Consider the following 21,130-nt stretch of genomic DNA (forward strand, 5'->3'; position numbering starts at 1 on the left):
TGTCCAACCTAAATCTCCTCTGTCACTGCTTATGCTGATTTCCTCATGTGTGTCACTTGTTACCTGGGAGGCCAACCCCCACCTAGTTACAGCCTCCTCTTAGGCACTTGTGTAGAGCATTAAGGTCCCCCCTGAGCTTCATTTTCTCCGGGCTAAACACCTTCAGTGCTCTCAGCTGCTCCTCATAAGGCTTGTGCTCCAGACCCTTCACCAGCTCCACTGCCCTCCTCTGGACACGCTCCAGCACCTCAATGTCTTTGTGTAGCGAGGGGCCCAGAACCGGACAGAGCACTTGAGGCGTGGCCTCACCAGCGCTGAGTACTCTCACTGCCCTGGTCCCGCTGGCAACACTACTGCTGATACAGCCCAGCATGCCATTGGCCTTCTTGGCCACCTGGCCATACGCTGGGTCACGTTCAGGCAGCGGCTGACCGGCACCCCCGAGGTCCTTTTCCGCCGGGCCGCTTTCCAGCCACGGTGTCTGGTTTCCCGAGGAGCGGAGCGAGGCGTTCCCCCCGGGAGCCGCTGCCGGCCGGCGCCGAGCGCCGCTCGCAGCGCACAAAGCACCGCGCGCCTCCACAGCGGCCCGGCCGCGGGCGCCCCCTGCCGGCGCCCCGTGCGCGGGGCGGAGCCGCGGCCATGGCGGGCAGCATGGCGCGGGCAGCGCTGCGGCGCGGCCGGATCGGCTGCGGCCTGGTGCGGCCGTCGGCGCTCGGCGGGCGGGCGGCGGCGGCGGCGGGCTGGAGCGGCCCGGCGGGCTGGAGCGGCCCGGCGGCCGGAGGAGCGGTGCAGTACTGCGCCGAGCTGGTGCGGTGAGTGCCCGCGGCGGGGGGCTGCAGGTGCGGGGGCGGCGAGTCCGGCCCGTGAAGGCTCGGCAGCGCATCCCACCTGACGGGAACGCTGACGGGCTCCCGGAAAGGATGGCTGGGATTGCCCAGGCTGCCCTCGGGCTCTCCTGGCCCTGAAAATAACCCGTGTGGGCGGCGCCGATGGGCCGGCGGGACCACGCTATGTCGGGAGCATGGAAACCAGGCGCATATTTTAGGCTGCGTGGATGATTCGACCTGCACAAAGAATCACAGATTAGTTTGTGTTGGAAGGGACCTCTGGAGATCATCCAGTCCATCCCCCCCGCCCAGGCAGGGTCACCTAGAGCAGGTTACACAGGAACGTGTCCAGGTGGGTGTTGAATGTCTCCAGAGAGGGAGAGTCCGCGACCTTCCTGGGCAGCCTCCCACGGCAATACCCTCCCCCTCTGACAGCTGGAGCAGCTCAGTACCGTCTCTACCCTGAACCCAGGAGGAAGACTATGTTTCCAAAACATGCTTTTTTCTGGTCGAATCTAAAATGCTCCGAGAGGAGCAGGAGTGCAGCTCAGACACTTCCAGGTCAGGCCACTTTTCCTTCCTGGATTCTGGGCCGTAAACAATCTGTAGGGCCCCTTTGGTGCTTTGTAGTTGCCAGGAGTACAGTTCTTTGTAAAGTAAGATGTTAAACAAGTCTCTTAGTAAAGACCTAGGTAATTTCCCTTCGGAAATTGTTCCAGATGGTTGGCAAAAGCTGGGAGAAGGGTTCCATGTGTGTATAGAAAGAGTGGAAAAGGCTTATTTTTTCCAAACTGGTGCTTTGAAAGAAAGGTGTGTGTGGTCTGCAGTAATGTCTGAGGTAGGAAAACTAAGGGAAAGGAATGGGACGATCTTAAATGTTTCGTGCAGTACCAAGCAGCTGACCTATACAGATGCACCAGAATGCACAGCCACGTTGCATTTTTCATGATTTTCAGAATCCAGCTTTCTTTTCGTAGTTATTCTACCCAGGATTTGTTTACCTGATACTCAGGAGACCAGAGGCTGTGTGTACAGGTAAAGTTAACATCTGCAGGTAAAATGTTTCCAGTAACAAGCAACTGTGAACAGAATAGTTAGGTTCCAATGACATGGTTGAATTAAAACTTTTTTTATATGTATTTTTATTAAATGATAAAAGGACGAATTAGAAAAATAAACAAGCATTCAAAATAGTAAAAAGAAAGGTAGTTGTGCTTTTGGCATAATTTAATTGAAGCTGCTGTTCCCAGTAGCTTATATATTGCATGGAAATAATAAACTATTAAAAATAAGTCGAAGGAATTACTATTCAAACAGAAATAAAACACTTGGGGCTATGCAAGTGTCAGCAACTCCCTAGTTCTGAATTTGAGTCTCCAGCACATTAGGAAGTACAACTGAGTTATGCTTTAATAATGTGTATTTGTTTTTGCAGTACAGAAGATATCCTTTCTCTTGCGTCTTCCTTTTTGTGTTAAATGCCTAAATTAACTACAAGCTATTTGACTAAAAATATTTTTCCCTTATAGGTATGTTTTATGTCTCTCACTGTCTCAAAGACAAGTTTGTGGATTGATAGCTTTATTATAAATTCATTATATGGAAAGTCCAGTAATGGCCATTACTAATTTTTCTTCTGTCTTTGGGTTCATATGTAAGCTTATGCTTATTTGAAAACTATGAAAAACACTCAATACGTGACTTAAGGTCATTCCCTCCTTCATTCCTTACACTAATACATGAAGAGGGTTGGGGTGGAACATGATCTACAGCAATATCAATTTTATTTTACTGAGGCTTAATGGATTTGCTACACTAAATTTTTAAGCTTGGAATAATTGAAAGAAAAAAAACAACCAAAAACCCACCATGTCAATGCCACTACCGGAGGGAAGACAATTTTCTCTATTGTGTTGCTGTGTACTTTGTGTAACGCATTTCTTCGTTTCCTTTCTGAAAGTAGAGGTGGTTCTGTCTTGTGCGAACAACACCGACAGACTGGAACTAGGAAAATGTGGCTGTAAACCTTGCAGCTCTGTCTCGGGTGGGCAATACTGGATATTTCTACAGTTAATCTTGAAAAAAACCCTAGGTTTTGAGCTGATAAATGCTTTTCAGATAGTGTCTTAACTGAGGGAGGTTTAACGCATCTGTTCTGTAATATGAAGGTGTCCTTTAAAGCATATTAAAACTCAAAAATGTAATTATTTTGGTTGATATTTCTGGATTTGCATCAAGCTCTAAAATAGTTTGACAACAGTTGTGGAAAAGAAGCATTTGCTAGCTTTCAGCTGCTGTGTATTGTAGGGTTAAGCACCTCTGTTAAACTTTACTTCCTTTTTGTTCGATGCTAAAAGTAGCAATCCTAATAACCCTTGGGTTTAGTTTGGCTTTGCTATTTTAAGATCATCCTCAAAAAAAATACGAGTACATGCAAGAACAGTAAACTTAATGGAAATGAGTACACGTGTTTTCCTTGACAACCTGCTTCTTCACTCTCCAGGCCAAACTTGGGAGTTCGTCTTGTTCTAAGGAAGAATCAGGTTTCAGGCTTATCAGAAAGTACACAGAAATGTTCAAAACAAGCAGTTCAGCTTTTCAGAGATGGTCAGGTGTTTTTGTTAGCTGAAGTGATTTTGTAGTTTATGATTCTGAGCACTGTTTTTAATTTCGTGGCACATCCACGTGGCCAAATGAAGGCAAGTTACCTGCAGCGAAACTGCCAACTCCTGGAGGTTTTATGTTTTGAGTATAGTTGCCAGTAAACAAAAACTTAATGGTTAAGCAAGCACTCTTCTGCCAAGCTCCAAAGCACAGTCTTTTAAAGAAACGTGGTGTCATGTTTGGAACAGAAATCTGCAAATTGGACAATCTGGATTCTTCTTGCAGTTCTGCCACAGCCTTGCTTCATGCCTTGAGATCTGGATTTCAGAGGTGCACTGAGAGTTCAGACAGCCTCCCTTCTCTCTTGGACTTGGTCTTATTTTAAAACAAGCTTAAAAGCTGCTACTTCTGCAAAGTCAGAGTTTTGAGCTATTACTTACCCCTACTCTTTCAGGAGTTCAGTGCTAAGGAATAGCACACCAATTGACTTTGAGCTATAAATAACAAATGTGCATTTTGATTCTTTTCTAGGAAGCGTGACTATGAAGGGTTTCTGTGTTCTCTGCTGTTGCCTGCAGAATCTCGAACCTCTGCTTTTGCCTTGAGAGCCTTCAATGTGGAACTGGCTCAGGCAGGTATTAAAATATATTTGTGAACTCTGGAAATTTAAAATAACAATTTTGATTATCTAAATTACACTTGTAGGTACCCTTTCTGTAGTAGGTGCTGTTTTGCCAAGATTAACTTTTATAGTGTCAAGGGCAATGAATAAATAGTGCAGTACAAACCTCCAGTTTTGAGTGGCCCGTGGAAAGTAGCCAGCCTGCCCCTATTACTTTGTTTATGTGTATAGTTTATCTGACTTTTTAATTCGGCATGCATTTTAAAATTGAGTTATAACAAACAGGTGGTGGTTCTTGATACTGTTATGTGATTGCATCTAAATCCTGGCTTCACATGCAGTGAATGGGTAGAGTGCAGCTAAATCCTAACTGTAGAAAGTCTGTCAAAAAATGGGATGGTACAATCAGGACCAAGTCTTTGTTGGCAGAAGCGAGGTGATGAAAAGGCTGCCAGGAGGGAAGTTTGCTGTTAAGAGAGTTGTGAGAGAGGAGTGGTTGCAGTCTCTCCCCTTTGCTAGGTGGCCAGAAATTGTCAGTGCAATCGGGAAAGTTGGCAACACTTGCCGGAAAGGAGTGATCGAGGAAGTGAGCTGACGAGGCAAAACCCCTGACTGTAGGCTATGCTTCTGGCAACCCCTGGTGTGCCCTCCCTCACTGCTGTCACCACTGCTTTTTTTCCTCCTGGGAAGAAAGCTAAGGTGAGGGTTGTCTGGCACTTAATCTTTATGGGTTTTAAAATCAGGTTGTGGTGAAGATTTCAGTTTTACTCTATGTAGTGTTCCTAAGCTTTGTGAGGAATAAATGTCAATACAGAACTGAGCTCTTTCCCTGCTGAGCTTGACTATGTCCTGTGTCTGTCTTTTCAGCATAGATAGACCAAGTGTCCCTAAAGACACTGAATTTCACTCCAGATGTATCCTTTCCAGATTAAAGACTCCATAACTCAGAAGACGACAGGTTTAATGCGGATGCAGTTCTGGAGGGACGCCGTGGAAGACATATACAGCGATAACCCACCACATCAGCCTGTTGCTACAGAATTGTGGAGGGTAAAACATACTTTTCTTGTCCTAAAATTGGCTTAAATTTAATACTACTGTGGGAAATAATGTCAGGGTTTTGTCTGTTCTAACCAATGACACTGTTTCCAGCACAAATCCAGAACACAGCCCCATAAAAGTACTGTGAAGAAAATGAACTCTTTCCCAGCCCAAACCAGTACAGCATATATAAGTTATTCAGATACTGGGATACCAATTGCAACCCTTTCCAGCAGTTAAGACTGCCAGTTGTACTCCTTTCTCACAAACCAGAAAATTGATTTTGAAGAGGAAGAAGAATTGTTTTTGGTGATACTTCACCTCATGTATGATTCCTATGAAGGAATACCAATTTAATACAATCCAAACAGAATTGCTTGCAAAATAAGATGATCAGAAATAATGCAGAAAGTATTTCCAGGAGCTCTGATAGCTCTGAGCACTGCAGAGAACTAACAATTCAATGTGAGTTGGTGATCTTTGCAGTCAAGATGGGATTTTATTTCCATATTTCAGCAAATACCCCAAGAGTGACCTACTTGAAGCCCATGACTTCACAAATGTCCAAGAATGTCATTGCAATTCTTAGAAAGAAGGATTTGGAAAGACACCTGAACTCACAATAATAGAATTAGCATGTCTTTCCACAGCATATTCTATGTTTAGTCTTTTGTGGCTGTTGAGTTTATATGAGGACAATGTGATTTTCCAGAATAAATTTAGTTCATGATATTAAATGTGTTCCTGAAATTTTGTATATCCCAGAATACTTGCATTTGGATTCCAAATCTTAATACACTAGTGAAGTAGATAAATAGCCTTTAGTAGTATTTCTAATTTTTTAATAGCTCAGCTCTTGGTAACTTTAATATAAACTTACACAGCAACTATATGATGTTTGATCTTACTTTTCTGTCCATTTTGAACATTTGAAAAGTGAGGCCTAATTCTCCATTCATTTCTGTGGAAGAAGCCAATTTTTAAAACTTGGGAGAAATGAGGACCCATGTGTTAGGATGAAGGTAACTCAAAATGGATGTAATGTACAAATTGGGTAATTTAGCAAAATTAATTGAGTTTGGTCCTTTTAAGTCTTGACCCATTAGTGTTTCAAGGATTTCATTTACAAAATGGTACTCAAGGTGAACAAGTGACACTCAAACCCGACATTTGTAGTTGTAACTTAAAATTTGCCTTTTCATGTACCAAGTACTGTCTCAAGCAGAATTTATCGAGTCAACAAGATCTGGTCTTGTCAAACCTTGAAAAAACATTTACTAATATGATGGATGCAAAGAAGTTGTTGAAAGTGAGCTATAAGGACTAAATTGTGAGAAATTTGCTCTGTAAGTTTTGTTTATAGATGTTTATATGTGTGATTGTAACCTTTCTGACAGTGTGTTCTGAAAAACTCAAAGGGTGTAATTAAGAGGATTGAAGGTAAGTTGATAGAATGAAGTGGCACAGGAAGGAAGTCAAGTACAAGATAAGAACCAAAAGAAGAATGCATGAATATAAGATGCTGGGAGATACTTTTTTAAACAAACCCATAATATTAATTATATTGCTTTATTAGCATTCTGTCTTTACAGTATGTATTAGTATGTTGTACTGACATTTTCTTGAAAATTTACAGGGGAAATATTTTTATTCCTGGACTCTGGAGGAAACTCTGTTCTTTTTGGAAAGTGAACACATTTATCTGCAAATATTTTGTGGGAACATATGATTCCAAGAATAAATTAGTTTCAAAAAATATTTTTAAAGAAATGCTTTTAGTTAGCTGGCTTGATGTCTGGTATGTCATTTTTTTGTGTGCAGCAACTTGCAGTAAATGCCAGTTGAAAACTTTTGTGTTTGAAGAAGATTCTCATTTTCCAATGGCGTGCCACTTTAATTTAACCCACTGAATACAATTCTTGTAATAAATGTCTAAAATGTATTTCAGCCTTCAGAATGTAGTACTGCCATGACTTTATATACATTAACATGGAGATTTTATTTGATACTTTTCAGGCTGTCAAGAGACATAACTTGACTAAAATGTGGTTGATGAAGATCATAGATGAAAGGGTAAGTATTTATCCTTCAGAGTCTGATTCTGGCTTTAGTCATAATTTGGTTTTCTTTTCCTTATTTTTATGTGTTTGTGTGTAAAACAAAAGCTTATGTAATTCATCTTTTCCAGACAGTAGTATTTCTCTTCAAAAATGATACTGCTATATTTCTTTTTATTCTCTCTTGATGCTACTCTTCATTTTGTCTTAAATTGATGTAGTTTGTGAGTTCATGTGGATATAAAACCTCAAAAACTAAATGACCTAACTGAACCCTTCTGCCACGCTTTCATGATACTCCTAATCACGGCTGTGGAATTTTTTCTGAGCAGTGGTGTAAATTGGAGCATTCAAATGACATGAAGTTTAAAATAGCCACCTTTTTTTTCTGGGGAAAAAACAAGATTAAGAATATCACTGGTACAGTGATGTTGCTATGAACTCTGACACAAGGAACAAGAATGAAAAGCAGAGTGCAGGAATATCCTAAGCTAATTTTGTTGCTAAAGTTAGTGTCTCATGAAGCTATAGACTGAGCAGATTGATTGTCAGTTACTTGCAGAGGGTCGTTGCCGTGAAAGACTTCAGAGTTTCTTAATGTTAAGACTGGTTTTTAGTCTTAAGAGTATGTTTCAACCACAGAAGCCGCTAGGACAGGAAGAATGCTGGAGGATGTTACATTTTTGGGTGTATTTCATTATTTTGGGTGTGTTATTTATTAGCACCACTAAGTTTTTCAGAGGGCTGGAACATTTCTCCTGTGAAGACAGGCTGAGTGGTTTGGGGCTGTTGATCCTGGAGAAGAGAAGGCTCTGGGGAGACCTTAGAACACCTTCCATTACCTAGAAGGGGCTTACAAGAGCTGGAGAGGGATTTTTGACAAGGACATGTAGTGATAGGACAAGGGGGAATGGCCTTGAGGTGAAGAAGGGTAGGTTTAGATTCGATCTGAGAAAAAAATTGTTTACTGTGAGGGTTGTGAGGCACTGGAACAGGTTGCCTAGAGAGGTTGTGGGCTCTCTATGAGGTCTTCAGAATTTGGATGGGCCTCTGAGCAACCTGGTCTAGTAGAAGGTTTCCATGTCCATGGCAGGGAATTTGGAACTAGATGATCTTTAAAGTCCCTTCCAACCCAAACCACTCTATGATTCTATGAATCTATGGTTTGCACGTGACTTAGAAATTTGTGTGCATTTCATAGATCTATTTTATGTTTTTAAAAAATACGTTCCTATTTATCTAAATTTCTCTCTCCTTCAGATGCAAATTAAATATTAAAATTGACAACCCTATGGTGTAAGGATACCGTATGATGTTTTGTTTTGGCTGTCTCTTTTTTTTATGGAGAATTCTGATTTCATATTATTGCAAAAAGTTGTATTTCCTCCTGTAAGCAGACTTGGCTGCAGTTGAGCATGGCTATTTGTTAGACTTGCTGTAAGCTTTAATGACTGCTTCTGTCTGAGTTTATACTCTCTCTGTCTCTCACTTTTGCTCTTCTTTTGTTTCTGGTAGTGCGTTGGGTTGACGTGACTGTAGTAATAAGCCTGTATGAGCAGTGTTATGTTCTGCTGAAGTTCCGCGTTCATGTTACAGGAGAAGAATTTGGATGATAGGGCATACCATAACATCCAGGAGCTCGAAACATACGCCGAGAACACGCAGAGTGCTCTCTTGTACCTCACCTTGGAAATGCTGGGTAGGTGTTTTCCCCTTTCTAGATTTTGCTGATGACTTATTAGTGCAGGTACAATGTTTACTGATATTTCAAAAAGCCCTTTCTTTTTCCACTGGAGTTTAATTTCAGTAAAAGTTGTCCTAGGTAGTACTTCAGATACCTTTTGAATGATGAACCATAAATGTGGAATCGTACTGCAGCTGTCCTAGAACTGTGGAAGCCTTGGAAGCTGCTCAGTGCAAAGCTCATTGAAGTGCAGTTTCCTGCTGTTCTTTGTTGCTTTGTTTTCTCTGTTCTTGCTCCTCTTGTAGAGCGAGGTAAATTCAGCTCTTCACTGTATTTGGATTGTCCTACTTGTTAGAATACAAAGTACCATAGGTATCCTGCAGCTGTTGTTCTATAATCAGTGAGAGACACTGATTATCTTGAAACAGCCAACTTCCCAAACTATAAACTTCCCTTGGTGATGTAAATTTGGGTCTGAATCCTCTCCTCTTCCTAGAAATACGTTAACTATCACTAAATGAATAGCTAGAAAAAACGTGACAAAGATGATCCTTGTGATCAAGAGCTACAATCTGTGTCATGTCTAATGTAAGAATCATAGACTGGGAAAGAACTGTTCATTTGTGCTGAAGAAAAGGATAGTTTTCATTTAGGTGTCTGTTTCGTTCTGGAAGTACTCCCTGTATGAGTTCTGATGTAAAAAAAAAAAGGTGAATATATATTATTATTATTATTATTTAGTAGTGTTTAGTATTGTAGTAGCAATATTTTCCTCTTGCTTATCAGAGTAGTCTGATGAAAGGCAAATACTGATGTTAAAAGAGTTCAAAAAAAATAGAAAAAAGAGAAGTAAAAAACCAGAGATGGTGAGCATATTCTTTGGAAGAACTGAGGAACTTGCTTCTTAGCATCTGATATTTGCTTCCTCAGTAGGAAATCAGTGAGATGTTGCAAGTGTCTTTCTGAACCTCTGATTTGAAGAAATGTAGGAGTATGAGAAATACCAGTGTCTTCCATTCTAAGAAATCCTGAATAAGTTCAGTCATGCTTGGATCATTCACTCCTTGTACAAATCAGATAAAATTTTTTTTGAAAATCTGTGTGGAGACTCTGGATATTTTAAGTGTTCTATTGTCATGTTTAGCTTCTCTTAAATATAGAAATGTAACAAAATATCTAAGCAAAAGTCTCCTTCACTGCATATTAAACAGTTAACTTCTGTGATTTTTTTTCCACAGATGGAGAAAGTAATCAAACACAGCCCCTTTCTTGGGGTTGCCCATTAGCAGGGTTTTCTAGACTAGGTGGACCTGGTTTCATTCAGGTCGTGTTTGCGAAATCTCTTGTGCTTTTTAGACTCCTTATTCCTGACCAGTTAGTGTGTCTCTCTCCCAGTACTAGTGCTGTCTTATTCTTGCTGATTTCATCTTATTCCTTTCATCAAGCTCATGTTTACTGGTAATTGTGTCATCCAGCGTTCTGGTACTTCCTCTCAGCTCCTGTCATTTAAAAATATTAATAATTGTGCTCTCTAAATAATTGCCTAAGTAGTTAGTAAATAATATCCATTGATTCAACCAAGCCACACTTTGTTTTCTGCTGCCATTGCCAAAATCAGTCCCTGTAGTCTGGGTATAGTCACTCTTTCACAGAGGCTTCTGGGACCCACTGAAGACCTAGACAGGCTTCTGCAGTGATTCTGGTACCCCCATTATCATTTCCAGATGTCAGTTTCTGATCAATTACAGTGATCTGTAATTCCTCTATCCTCATTTCTTTCTTTGTAGGATGCTGCTTCTGTTAGAGTTTTTATAAATTTTAATTTAAATTTTCATTTTATCCTGGGTTAGCTTTGTAATCAGTCTGAGCCAAACTTGGATGGTCTTGCCATGAAGAGCAATGGTGCTGCTCTGTCCCACTCATCTCCCCCTTTCCATTCTCACAGTTGTGTGACTGACTGTGCAGTAACTTATATTACTTTTCCATTGTTTTGGTGATCTGATTCACTTTGCCTCATTGCTCCTGACAGCACAGGGGAGGGGGCAGAAATATGGGTTTGGGGGATGAAGCATAGGATCATTTTCTTTGCCTTCACTACATGGAGGAATCAGCTGCAGCTAATCATGAAACCACACTGCAAGCATTAATGCTTGTAAGGAATCTCACACTTGAATGACTTTTTCTGGCAGGAAAAGCAGTTCTTGGAATACTGCTATCCTGGGAGAGGATATGCCAATGAAAATGAGCTTGTGTACCAGTGTGTTATATCTAAATAGGTGCTGCTCTGCTAAGTCTACCCTTTGCAGATACTGCAACAAGAGGCATCTTGCTCCTGAATGTGGAAATGAATGAATTTTCTTGCTGTTTTGCACCTCTGAGATGAGATTTCAAGGCAGTTTATGCACTTGGACAGTTCTGTTGTGGACCAATGCACGTAGCTTTCCTAAAGTATGACTGTGATACACACCAGAGAAGAGCATAGCCCTCAAAAGGCCTGACTGCATGTTTCTTAATATACTGTTTCTGCAATTTTAGGTGTGAGGGACATCCATGCTGACCATGCAGCCAGTCACATTGGGAAAGCACAAGGCATAGTTACCTGTTTAAGAGCAACTCCGTATCACTGTACAAGACGAAAGGTGTTTCTTCCCATGGACATTTGTATGTTGGTAAGAGAAGCAAATTTTTATTAAAAATGGAATTTTTCCATTAATGTATAAAAATGTGTGTACGGAATGGGGCATGGGATTTTGTGTTGTGGGGTTGGGTGTGGGTTTTTTTGGTTTTTTTTCCTTCTCCTATCACCATAAAGGAAGCACTGTGAGAAATTTTACTTCCGAACAATCTTCTTGTGCTTCTCTTTATTACGTTTTCATAATGTGCTGGTGGTTTGTGGGAGTTTTTTTGTTCCATATTTGACAGTCATAGGCCTATATTCCATACATTTCTGCAGGAGATGGTATAGTCCTCCAATTTAAACTGCACACCAAATTTGCATTGGAATTTAGCAGATCTTGCAGTTTAGCTAAAATGGGATTAAAGCTCAGAATTTTTCATTAATGTTCCATGGGTTGATCTGTAGGTATGTCAGCTGTTACTCCTTCATTTCCAGTCTTTATTTGTAAATGTTAATGCTGTTCTTTTTCAACATAACCAAAATGGATGCAATTATGATGATGCCTGAGGTGGTTGTGTTAGTATTTTCTGAATATAATTTCAATACAATTAAAAGTTTGGATTGGAAATTTAGTAGTGTAAGTAGCTGCAAAAAATGTAGGTACTGATATAGGTCAGGTTTATAAGACTGCAGAAGGGAATTGCACTCTCCTTTCAGCTCTTCTGGGACTGCATGTTATGGGAGGCCTTCCAAGTTTTCAGCTTTTCAAACATAGCCTGAAAATTCAGTCATTCCTTGCCACGGAAGGTGTTCTGCAATGAAACTGTAAAAACAGCTTGTATCCCTTCTGTGCAGATAATCTTGTAAGCATTTCAGCTGCTGGCAAGAACTGCGGAGTTCTCTTGAGTCTGTACCTCCTGTGAAGCCTTTCTGCCCACCTTCATAGAGCTCTCACATGCCTGAGTGTTGTTGAGAGGAGTGGGCAACTGGTGCAATTCTGAATATGCCATATTCTGTCTTAACATTGGTCACTATAGTCAAAGAATAAGTTCAGAGTTGGCTTTTTGGGGGTTTGGAAGGGTTGTTTTCCAATGGTTCTGGATTTTGTTGGTTGGTTGGTTTTTGGAGATGGGTTTGTTTGATGTTTTGTGGTTGGGGGTTGGTTGGTTGGTTTTTTGCAAGCCTGGGATGTGCACACCAATCCCAAGGTTCAAAAGCCAGCATGGCCTCTGTGTTAGCTGTTACTGGCTTCCTTCTGCTCAATATCGATTCTTGGATTAGGGTTTTAAAAATAGGGTATCTAAACTGATCTAAATCCCCCAAACTTTAAAATCTGACTTTGTTATCTTACTGACCACAAAATTTTAGGAAACAAACTCGCGCAGAGAGTCTGTACCAACTGTTCTCTTTGTTCTCTTGAATTTTTTTCCAAGTGACTGACCAAAAGAAAGGGATTAAAAGAAGAGAGAGCAATGATAGAACATTTAGGCTGTTTTAGTCTTTAGTCCTTAGCTTCGTTGCTGGGATGGCTTCTTGAGAAGCAAAAAAGGAAACTTGATATTTATAGAGGGTATTTTCTCTTTTTTAATTTTGATTTTCCTTCCTATGTCTAGCATGGAGTTTCACAAGAGGACTTCATAAGAGGCAAGCAAGACAAAAATGTGAGAGATGTAATTTATGACATCGCCAGCCAGGCCCATATTCATCTAGAACATGTGAGATTCCTTTTCTTTCATTTATCTAAATAAGCATAACTGATGCTCGTCTTCACAAAGCATTTGTTGTTAGAAGACTTAAAGCTGCATACTTAATTTCAAATATTTTGCCTTTTATTATTTTGAGAGTTTACATTAAAAAAATCCCACCACACAAAACATTCAAATATTACAACTACTTCTGTATGAGTATTGTCTTTATGTACAGGAGACAGTTTACTCATAGCCAGGTCCAATTACGTATATATAAATGCAGCCTAGAAGAATTATTACTGGAAGAGAAACTTTAAGCAGGCTTTTATAAATGCAGCTATGTACCAGCATGGGATCACCACCATAGAAAGCACATCTGCATATGGTATTTCACATGGCAGCATGTATGTGGAATGGCTGCCAGGAAAACAGAGCTTGTTGCCTTTAACTGCTGGTTAGTGTGTGGGGGAGGGGGGGATTCATTCCCTAACATGACCAGCCATGCCCAAAGCTATGTTGAGAAAGGTGCTTTCTGTTTATTTCTTTCCTGGCACACAGTCAAGTCAATTAGGAAAGTCTGGTTGGTTGGAACTGTGGATGATGGGCCCTGAAGAACTGCAGAGTCCTACTCTGTATTTTCTTTCATGCTTTTATTCTAGCTGCATTCTGAGACACTTGCTAGTGCGTAGTACAAAAGCACGAGAATGTTTTATTGGTGATGCTTTGTCTGCCTCTATCTGGAAAACAAAGCACTGCAAAGAGTTTCTTACAAGTACATGTATGTGTATACTTTGAGTATTGCACCCAGTGCTTCCAATCAAGGTGGTCTGCAAAGATACCACTTCAGAGCAAAGAAATGCCAGATTTATCTCTGCATTTGCACCATTAATGTAATTCTCAATTACAGCATTAAATGTGATCACAGTATCTTAGGCAATAGAAATAGAAGAGCCCTTCATCTTTTTTCTGAAGGTCAAATGTGGCATTCCTGGTTTGTTCAGTCAGTGCCTACTTAGCTGATCAATGTTTTTATTTCATGTTAGTAATGTCTATGTGTTACAACAGCCCTCCAGTACCTAAATGGGGCCTACAAGAAAGCCATAGAGGGACTTTTTACAAGGGCGTTTAGAACAAGGGATAATGGCTTTAAATTGAAAGACAGCAGGTTTAAATTAGATATTAGGAAGAAATTCTTTACTGTGAGGGTGGTGAGGCACTGGAACAGGTTGCCCAGAGAAGCTGTGGTTGCCCCATCCCTGGAAGTGTCCAAGGGCAGGTTGGATGGGGCTTTGAGCAACTTGGTCTAGTGGGAAGTGTCCTTGTCCATGGCAGGAGGGTTGGAATCAGATGATCCCTTCCAACCCAAACCATTCTGTGTATCCTTTGGCTTTATTTTTCGTACACTAATTATAATTTGCATTTAAGGCATTCCTGTTCATGTTGTTTAACCTGATGTCTCAGTTTTTGTGGTCACATGCCCAAGAAAACTTTATTCCATTTACAGGCAGGGAACAGAGACAAAAGTACAACATCAAAACTGTCAATTATCTTTGTTCAAGCTGAAATATTTTGGCTTTTTAGTTTTTTATTCTCCACCCTTCAACCCATAATGCACAGTGTTAAAACCCATTGACTTTAGTTGCAGTTTTGGCTTAGAAAAATGCCAAGTGCGTGACCTGTAATGCCTCGCATCAGGGATGGGAGGCATGGAAAATGAGTAATGTGTATTTATGGTCCGCACACTTAAAATTTGGTTGCTGGTATTGTATGGAAACTTTGGGACAGAAGTAGGAAGAGAATTTGGTTCTTCAGAACCTTCCAGATAATTCAATAATTCATAGTGCATTGGTCCCCTGGCTCCCAACATGAGTCTTCCAACTTCTGAATAGAACAGGCCTCCTTCCTTCCCACTTCATTCTTAGAGCCCTGCCCGTGTTAAGCACTGGGAGGGTCCTGTGGGAAATACGCAATGTGATCATGTAACTGGAGACTAAATAGAAAAGTATAAACCCAAGGAAACCAGATTAGGACAGCATTAGCATTTTATTCAACTGAATGTTGATCCTGGCCCTCCTCCCTTTTTCTCCCCCCATGTATGTTTTTTAATGGATGGGTTATATCATCTTAATTAAATTAAAAAAAATTCCTCTCTGAATATTTGCTTCTAGTCTCCATCATCAGTGATTGAGTTCTTCTAGTCTCCATCATCAGTTGAAAGTGCAGGAACTCTATAGTGTTCAAGCCACTTGAACTGGCCATAACTGGCAGCAGTAACAGGGTGTTGGCCTCCTTCATAATCAGATGGTCTTTGTTAATGCAAGGACAAGGCTACTTTCTGCCCTAATGGACAAAATGGGCTTTTGCTGGCAGTGCTTGTGGAGTATTTCAGGACTTTAGGTGAATCTAATGGGCTGGTACCTTTAAATGCATTTGTTCTGCTGCATAAAATCACCATTTTGTTTTGCCTGAGGGTCTTTCCAGCCATTTATCCTTTGTTTTAGTTGGGATTACAGGGTAGGTAAAGTTTAAAACTGCAGAGAGGTTTCAGCCATCTCAGTATTTGTTACACAAAGCACATATTTTAGAGGATGAGCTAACAGTTACCACCCCCATTCCACAGCCAGAAGACACATAAATCTGAAATGCTGAATGGAGTTTCAGCCATGTTACATGAAGCATGTTGTAGTATGTGGCCCTTAATCTTGGGAGGAAGGTTTCTGGAGTATGGTCAGGTCTTCTGACACTGCAACTGCTGACCAGCAGATGGCAAAATATGATAATGGAGATTGCAGTTTTCCTTAGGAATTGTGTGTTTCATCAGCATGAAAGCATATAACAAATGTTCTGTCAGTCCCACAGTGTTCCCTTTGAAAGCCTACAAATACATTTACACATTCTCCCTCTTTCTCTTTAGCACCCCTTCCCTGATTCCCCTTGTTTAAAAGGGTCTCCCTTTTGGCTTTTTGCATTTGTCTCAGTTGTGCTACATCATTATGGACTCAGCTTACCAAGGGAGATAAAATGTTTTCTGCATGACATGTGACCCATTCTGGGTTAAGAAGGTCAAACAAGACTACTTTATTTTTTCATCTTGCAATTAATAATAGTAGGGCAGAGCATTAGATCAGGGAAGAACATTTTTCTATTTTAGAGATACATATACACACACACACACACACACGTGTTATTATATCTCAAAGTTTTAAAATAATTTGTCTTCTGAAAAGATTGTTAATTTTTTCCTTCTAAAGTTTCAGGCTGTTGTTTCTCAGTTGTCGGGAAGGGTCCATGAAAAACTAAGCTAACAAACTCACACATTCTTGTCAGTATTTATAGAGAGTTAGTTTGTTTTAACCTGTAAGAAAAGGCAAAACAAGGAGGAATTTTGTTTTTATAGACAGGCATTACAGGAAGACTTGTTCAGCTCTGTTAGATGTACTGAGTTGAATATGAGTTTAAATTGCAGATTTGATTCAGCCACGCTTTAGATGTTTATTGTAGATACTGGGGAACTGAGATCATTTAGATGTCTCAGAAATGTAACTAGAGCTTTTATAACTGGGCTCCTGGGACTGATGGCAACATTGAACCAAAAAGATGCACTCAGAAAAATGCATTTCTGGTCTTCCATCATTTTTTATCTGTTGGGAAAAAAAAAAGGTTAAACTGTATTCACTAAACCACATTCTACTTGGGACTTTGTTGGAACAAGGAATGCTAATTCACCTTGGTTTATAGTATGTGGTCTTGGAAGTCTGTCAAATCATATAAGTATTTTAGCAAGACTCTCCCAGTATTACATACTTTGGTGTAACTACTTTTGTACACAGTTTTCATGGAATGAAACGTTACAGTTTCAAGATGTCAAAATAAGAAGGGATAATGCTTGTTTTACAGTTTGTTGCCTCTAAGCCTTATATATAGTACTTGATGTTTAATCTGAAATGGCAAATTCTTCTGCTAAGTACTTTTTTTTTGTGTTTTGTTTTTCCCTTCCACCTTACCCCATTTACTTTTAGGCTAGATCTTTCAGTAAGAAAGTTCCTGTGAAGGCATATCCTGCTTTTTTCTGTACGGTAGGTGTGATATATGCACTCTTTAAGTGATGGACTTATTACTGTGCTGATATATTTGTGAAGAGTATCAAATCAAGCATGGTTAACTACTATTTCATGTGTCTGTTTTGGGAGGATGTAACACCTGAAAATCATAAAAATCGTAATGTGTGCCTGACTGTAGAACCTTACAGTTTAGATCAACACTTTTAATCCTCTTTTAACTACATCTTTCCAACCAAGATGTCTGTATATTCATAGACTGCTGTTCTGATGCAAGACCCCCAAATCCTGTCTATTTTCATAATTTGCTGATTGGTCTACTAAAAGATAACACTTCTCTTCACAAAAGTTGCCTTTTTTATATGCTTGAAATGTGATGATTACACTAGCATTTAATGGCACAAACTGTCAAGCCTTTTTTGCAGTTTCCCATTCAGTTTCATGTATTGCTTTCTAAACTTAATGCCTAATTATTTGTGTGCACCATCTGGATTGAGCTTTTTTTTTTTCTTTTCTAGGTTGCTTTAGATGATTATTTATATAACATGCGAAAAGTGGACTTCAATATATTTCATCCAAGCTTACAAAAGAAGAGTACGTTATTACCACTGTATTTATATATTAGATCTTGGAAAAAAACATATTAAAGTTTGCTTGGTTTTTTTAATATGGATTCAGAGTGCTGAGGTTTTTTTCTTTAATATCTTAACTTGCTAAAATTGTGAAGTGTCTGACTTCACACTTCTGCAAAATGCAGTTCCTGGGAAACAGCAGATGCACATGAACTGTAGCTGTCAGCTTGCTGGCAGTAGTTAAGCTTCTTCTTGGAATATTAGGCTGATATCTCTTTTTCATATGTCTGCCAAGTCATATGTCCTTGTCTGAGATTGCTTTTCTTGTCTTTCCTGTAATAACAGCAATATGACAGAATTCTTGGACAAACACTGTGCTAATGGATACTTCTGACAGTTCTGATTCTTTGCTGAGAGAAGGAAAAAGAAAAAAGACTGCTTTGCTTTGTGCCCAAAAGCAGTTACAGTAAACGCCCTATAAATCAGCTAAGTAGTTCTATTTAGTGCAAGGAGCAGGTTTCCTGCAAGTAGGGATGATGCTTCAAAGTTGGAAGAATGAGCAGGTATATTTGAATGCAAGAAAACTGTCAGGAAAAGCTTTAGCAGAAATTACTTAACTGTGTGTTGAGATTGAGCATTGAAGTGACTGTAGGTAGTGGGAGGATAGCTTTGCAACCAAGGAAGAGAGTCCATACATTAATATGTATGAATTAGCATGGATAAAATAAAATACATATTTTACCTCTGGAATTTTCACTCTGCTCTTAGTTTGGCTGTATCTTCCTCCTGGCCTCGTCTCTGTTGTTGCCCACAGCTGTCACTGCAATGTGGGTTTGACTGCCCCTTTGTTCAGTATCCAGCATGTCTCTCAGGACAAACTCCTACATGGCTTCCCTGAATTCCTTTTCTTTGGTACTGTGAAAACATATTCCTGAACATTTCAGATAATTTTAGTCCTCTCTCTCTAAAGATATGGATCTGGGGGTTTTTTTGTGGGAAATTACTAGGAGCTTTGTACTCAGCATCTTTTAGGGTCAAGGTAAATCTGTTTGATTTGTTGTATGGTAAAACGCTTCCTAACATTCAGCTTGATTCAATTGCACAAATCTGGTAGTTTGTTCTGCCCTCATCCTTGTTCTAATAAATAGCTGCTTTTCCTAGAGATTTTTTTTTTTTAAATTGGGGCTAAGCTCCCCAGATGCTTAGCTGCATAACAACATTCTGTATTTTAGTGTAAAATGCCACATAATGAATTTTTGTGAACAAGATTTGTGGCTTTTTTTATCACAAACTGTCAGCATGCAAGAAATCTTAGGAACCCAACATTACGTTCTTTATTTGGTGATTTTGCTTTACATGTTTGAAGTTGGCTTGTGATACAGGTCTTGGTAAATTCTGCAGGTTTTTATTCCCAAGTCAGACATTTCTCTTTGAGTTTGTTCAGCTCAGGTCCTAGTTTCTGTATTACTAGAGATGGAATAATCAAGGTGATACAAACCAAGAAGAATCAGTATGTACTGGATTGGGAGCATACTGGCTGTTTTCTTAATGTAAAATCTTTAACTTTTCAAATCAGCTGCGGTATCATATCGCTGGTGTTTCTGAATGTGGCAAAGAAGTCTGGTGAAAAGAAAATGGTTAATTCCTATGCAGGCACTGCAGCTCTTCCTGCCAAATGAAGAGCAGGCTTAGGCTCTGTTGCTGCTACCAGGCCAGCTGCACATTTGCTCTGTTGATTTTGTGATCTGGAGCAAGCATTACAAATGCCTCTTTCTGCACTTGGTTATGTTTTGTTCCAAACGTGCTGAGTCAGGACAGTTGAGGCAGCCCTGTTCTCTCAAAAGGAATCAATCTCCTGTAGTCTTCTCCCAGGCAACTAGTGACAAGATAAGAGGACGCAGCCTCAAGCTGTGCCAGGGGAGGTTTAGGCTGGACATCAGGAGGAATTTCTTCATGGAAAGGGTTGTTAAATATTGGAACAGGCTGCCCAGGGAAGTGGTGGTGTCACCATCCCTGGAAGTGTTCAAGAAACGACTGGATGTGGCACTTAGTGCTGTGGTTTAGTTTACAAGGTGGTGATCAGTCACAGGTTTGACTGAATCTCAGAGGTCTTTTCCAACCTAAATGATTCTGTGATACTTCCTTCTCATCATGGCAGGTAAACAGCAGCCCCCTCTGCTTTGACCATTTTCCAGCACTTCAACCTAGCAATTTCCCAAATTTTCCTCACAGCAATATCCTCTGAAGGAGAGGTCCTTCTCCAACCTTCTCCAGTCCATGCAAAGCTGTAGTTAGGCCCATTCTTCACCCTTTCCCCAACTGTAGCCTAGGATGGCAGCTTCTCTTCTACAAGGAACCAAGATAACCTTATAACACTGCAACTCCATGAATGCACAATTCTAACACTGGATTTTGAAAGAATTTGAGAAAAGCAGGTACTAGTATTTTATCCAGTATGAACTTCAGATCACTAAACTTCAGGTTTAAAGCCATCACTGCTGAAAATCAGTCCTATTTTCTGGTTCCTATTAAATAAAAACATGCAAATAGCAGACCAAAACAACCCCACCCCAATCCATCATAAAAACTGCTAAGACATTAATAACCAACATTACTAGGAGGTTGTCAGTGGGCTATTTTAAAATGTAAAAACCCCTTTTACATTAAAAATTAGGAAGAGAAAACAGTCTCCTAAAATTTAGTACACTAAAAGCAAGAGGAACAGTCTACACCAGCTGTGGAAACAAGGTCCATTACAGGCTGAATTATTTCACAAGCTAAATATCCCTCCCCTAATTGTTTGAATTGGCATTGGTTAACAACGAACTGGATTTGTGACTGTACAGGTATCAAGAAAATGTCCCACTTTAGTGTTAACAAAATTGAAATCAGACTTACTCTGAGGTCAGGGTAATCCAAAAATACTCCCCATGTGTAAATTTTCTTTGCTTTCCCATCACATACTCATGATTCTATGTCCACCTGAGAACATCTTGGATGAATCATAGAGTGTATCTGCAAATCTGCAGTGACACAAATGTCTTCAGTCAGGATTTCTCTTTATTTGGAATACAGTATCAATGAAGTATCCCATACCTGGAATAGGTACCTCTCTGCAATAACAGAACTGTTACCATTTTTTCAGTAGGAAATGCTTGACTTTTACTTTCTGGCACAAGTCACTGCTCCATAAAAATGAGAAAGTTGGATACAAAAAAAACCACTAGGGAAAACAGTCATGTTGCCATTACAGCACTGTAGGATAGAACTCCAAGTAATTTAGTTTAGGAAAAACATCTTTGCACTGCAAACTTTAGGACATAATTATTCTATTCCACATGTGACTCCCGGTCCATGCTG

General features: G+C 40.0%; 1 protein-coding gene across 5 annotated transcripts; it reads left to right on the top strand.

Annotated features, from left to right (window-relative positions):
* The first annotated feature begins 651 nt into the window (after positions 1 to 651).
* NDUFAF6 (NADH:ubiquinone oxidoreductase complex assembly factor 6) lies at positions 652 to 17,871 on the top strand. Of its 5 annotated transcripts, none has more exons than XM_039549684.1 (9): positions 652 to 812; positions 3,963 to 4,062; positions 4,981 to 5,103; positions 7,111 to 7,167; positions 8,748 to 8,850; positions 11,371 to 11,504; positions 13,066 to 13,167; positions 17,160 to 17,216; positions 17,717 to 17,871. In XM_039549684.1, the coding sequence occupies exons 1-9, from the start codon at positions 652 to 654 to the stop codon at positions 17,843 to 17,845; spliced, it is 966 nt and encodes a 321-aa protein (XP_039405618.1). In that variant the 3' UTR covers positions 17,846 to 17,871. The 5 variants fall into 5 exon arrangements, with proteins under 5 accessions (XP_039405618.1, XP_019144890.1, XP_019144889.1 ...); XM_019289345.3 differs by lacking the exon at positions 652 to 812 and adding an exon at positions 855 to 1,179 and having other exon boundaries at positions 3,963 to 4,066; XM_019289344.3 differs by lacking the exon at positions 652 to 812 and adding an exon at positions 1,191 to 2,871 and having other exon boundaries at positions 3,963 to 4,066.
* The last annotated feature ends 3,259 nt before the right edge of the window (positions 17,872 to 21,130 follow it).

The sequence above is a fragment of the Corvus cornix genome, chromosome 2 (assembly GCF_000738735.6).
Source record: "Corvus cornix cornix isolate S_Up_H32 chromosome 2, ASM73873v5, whole genome shotgun sequence".
NCBI classification, from domain to species: Eukaryota; Metazoa; Chordata; class Aves; order Passeriformes; family Corvidae; genus Corvus; species Corvus cornix.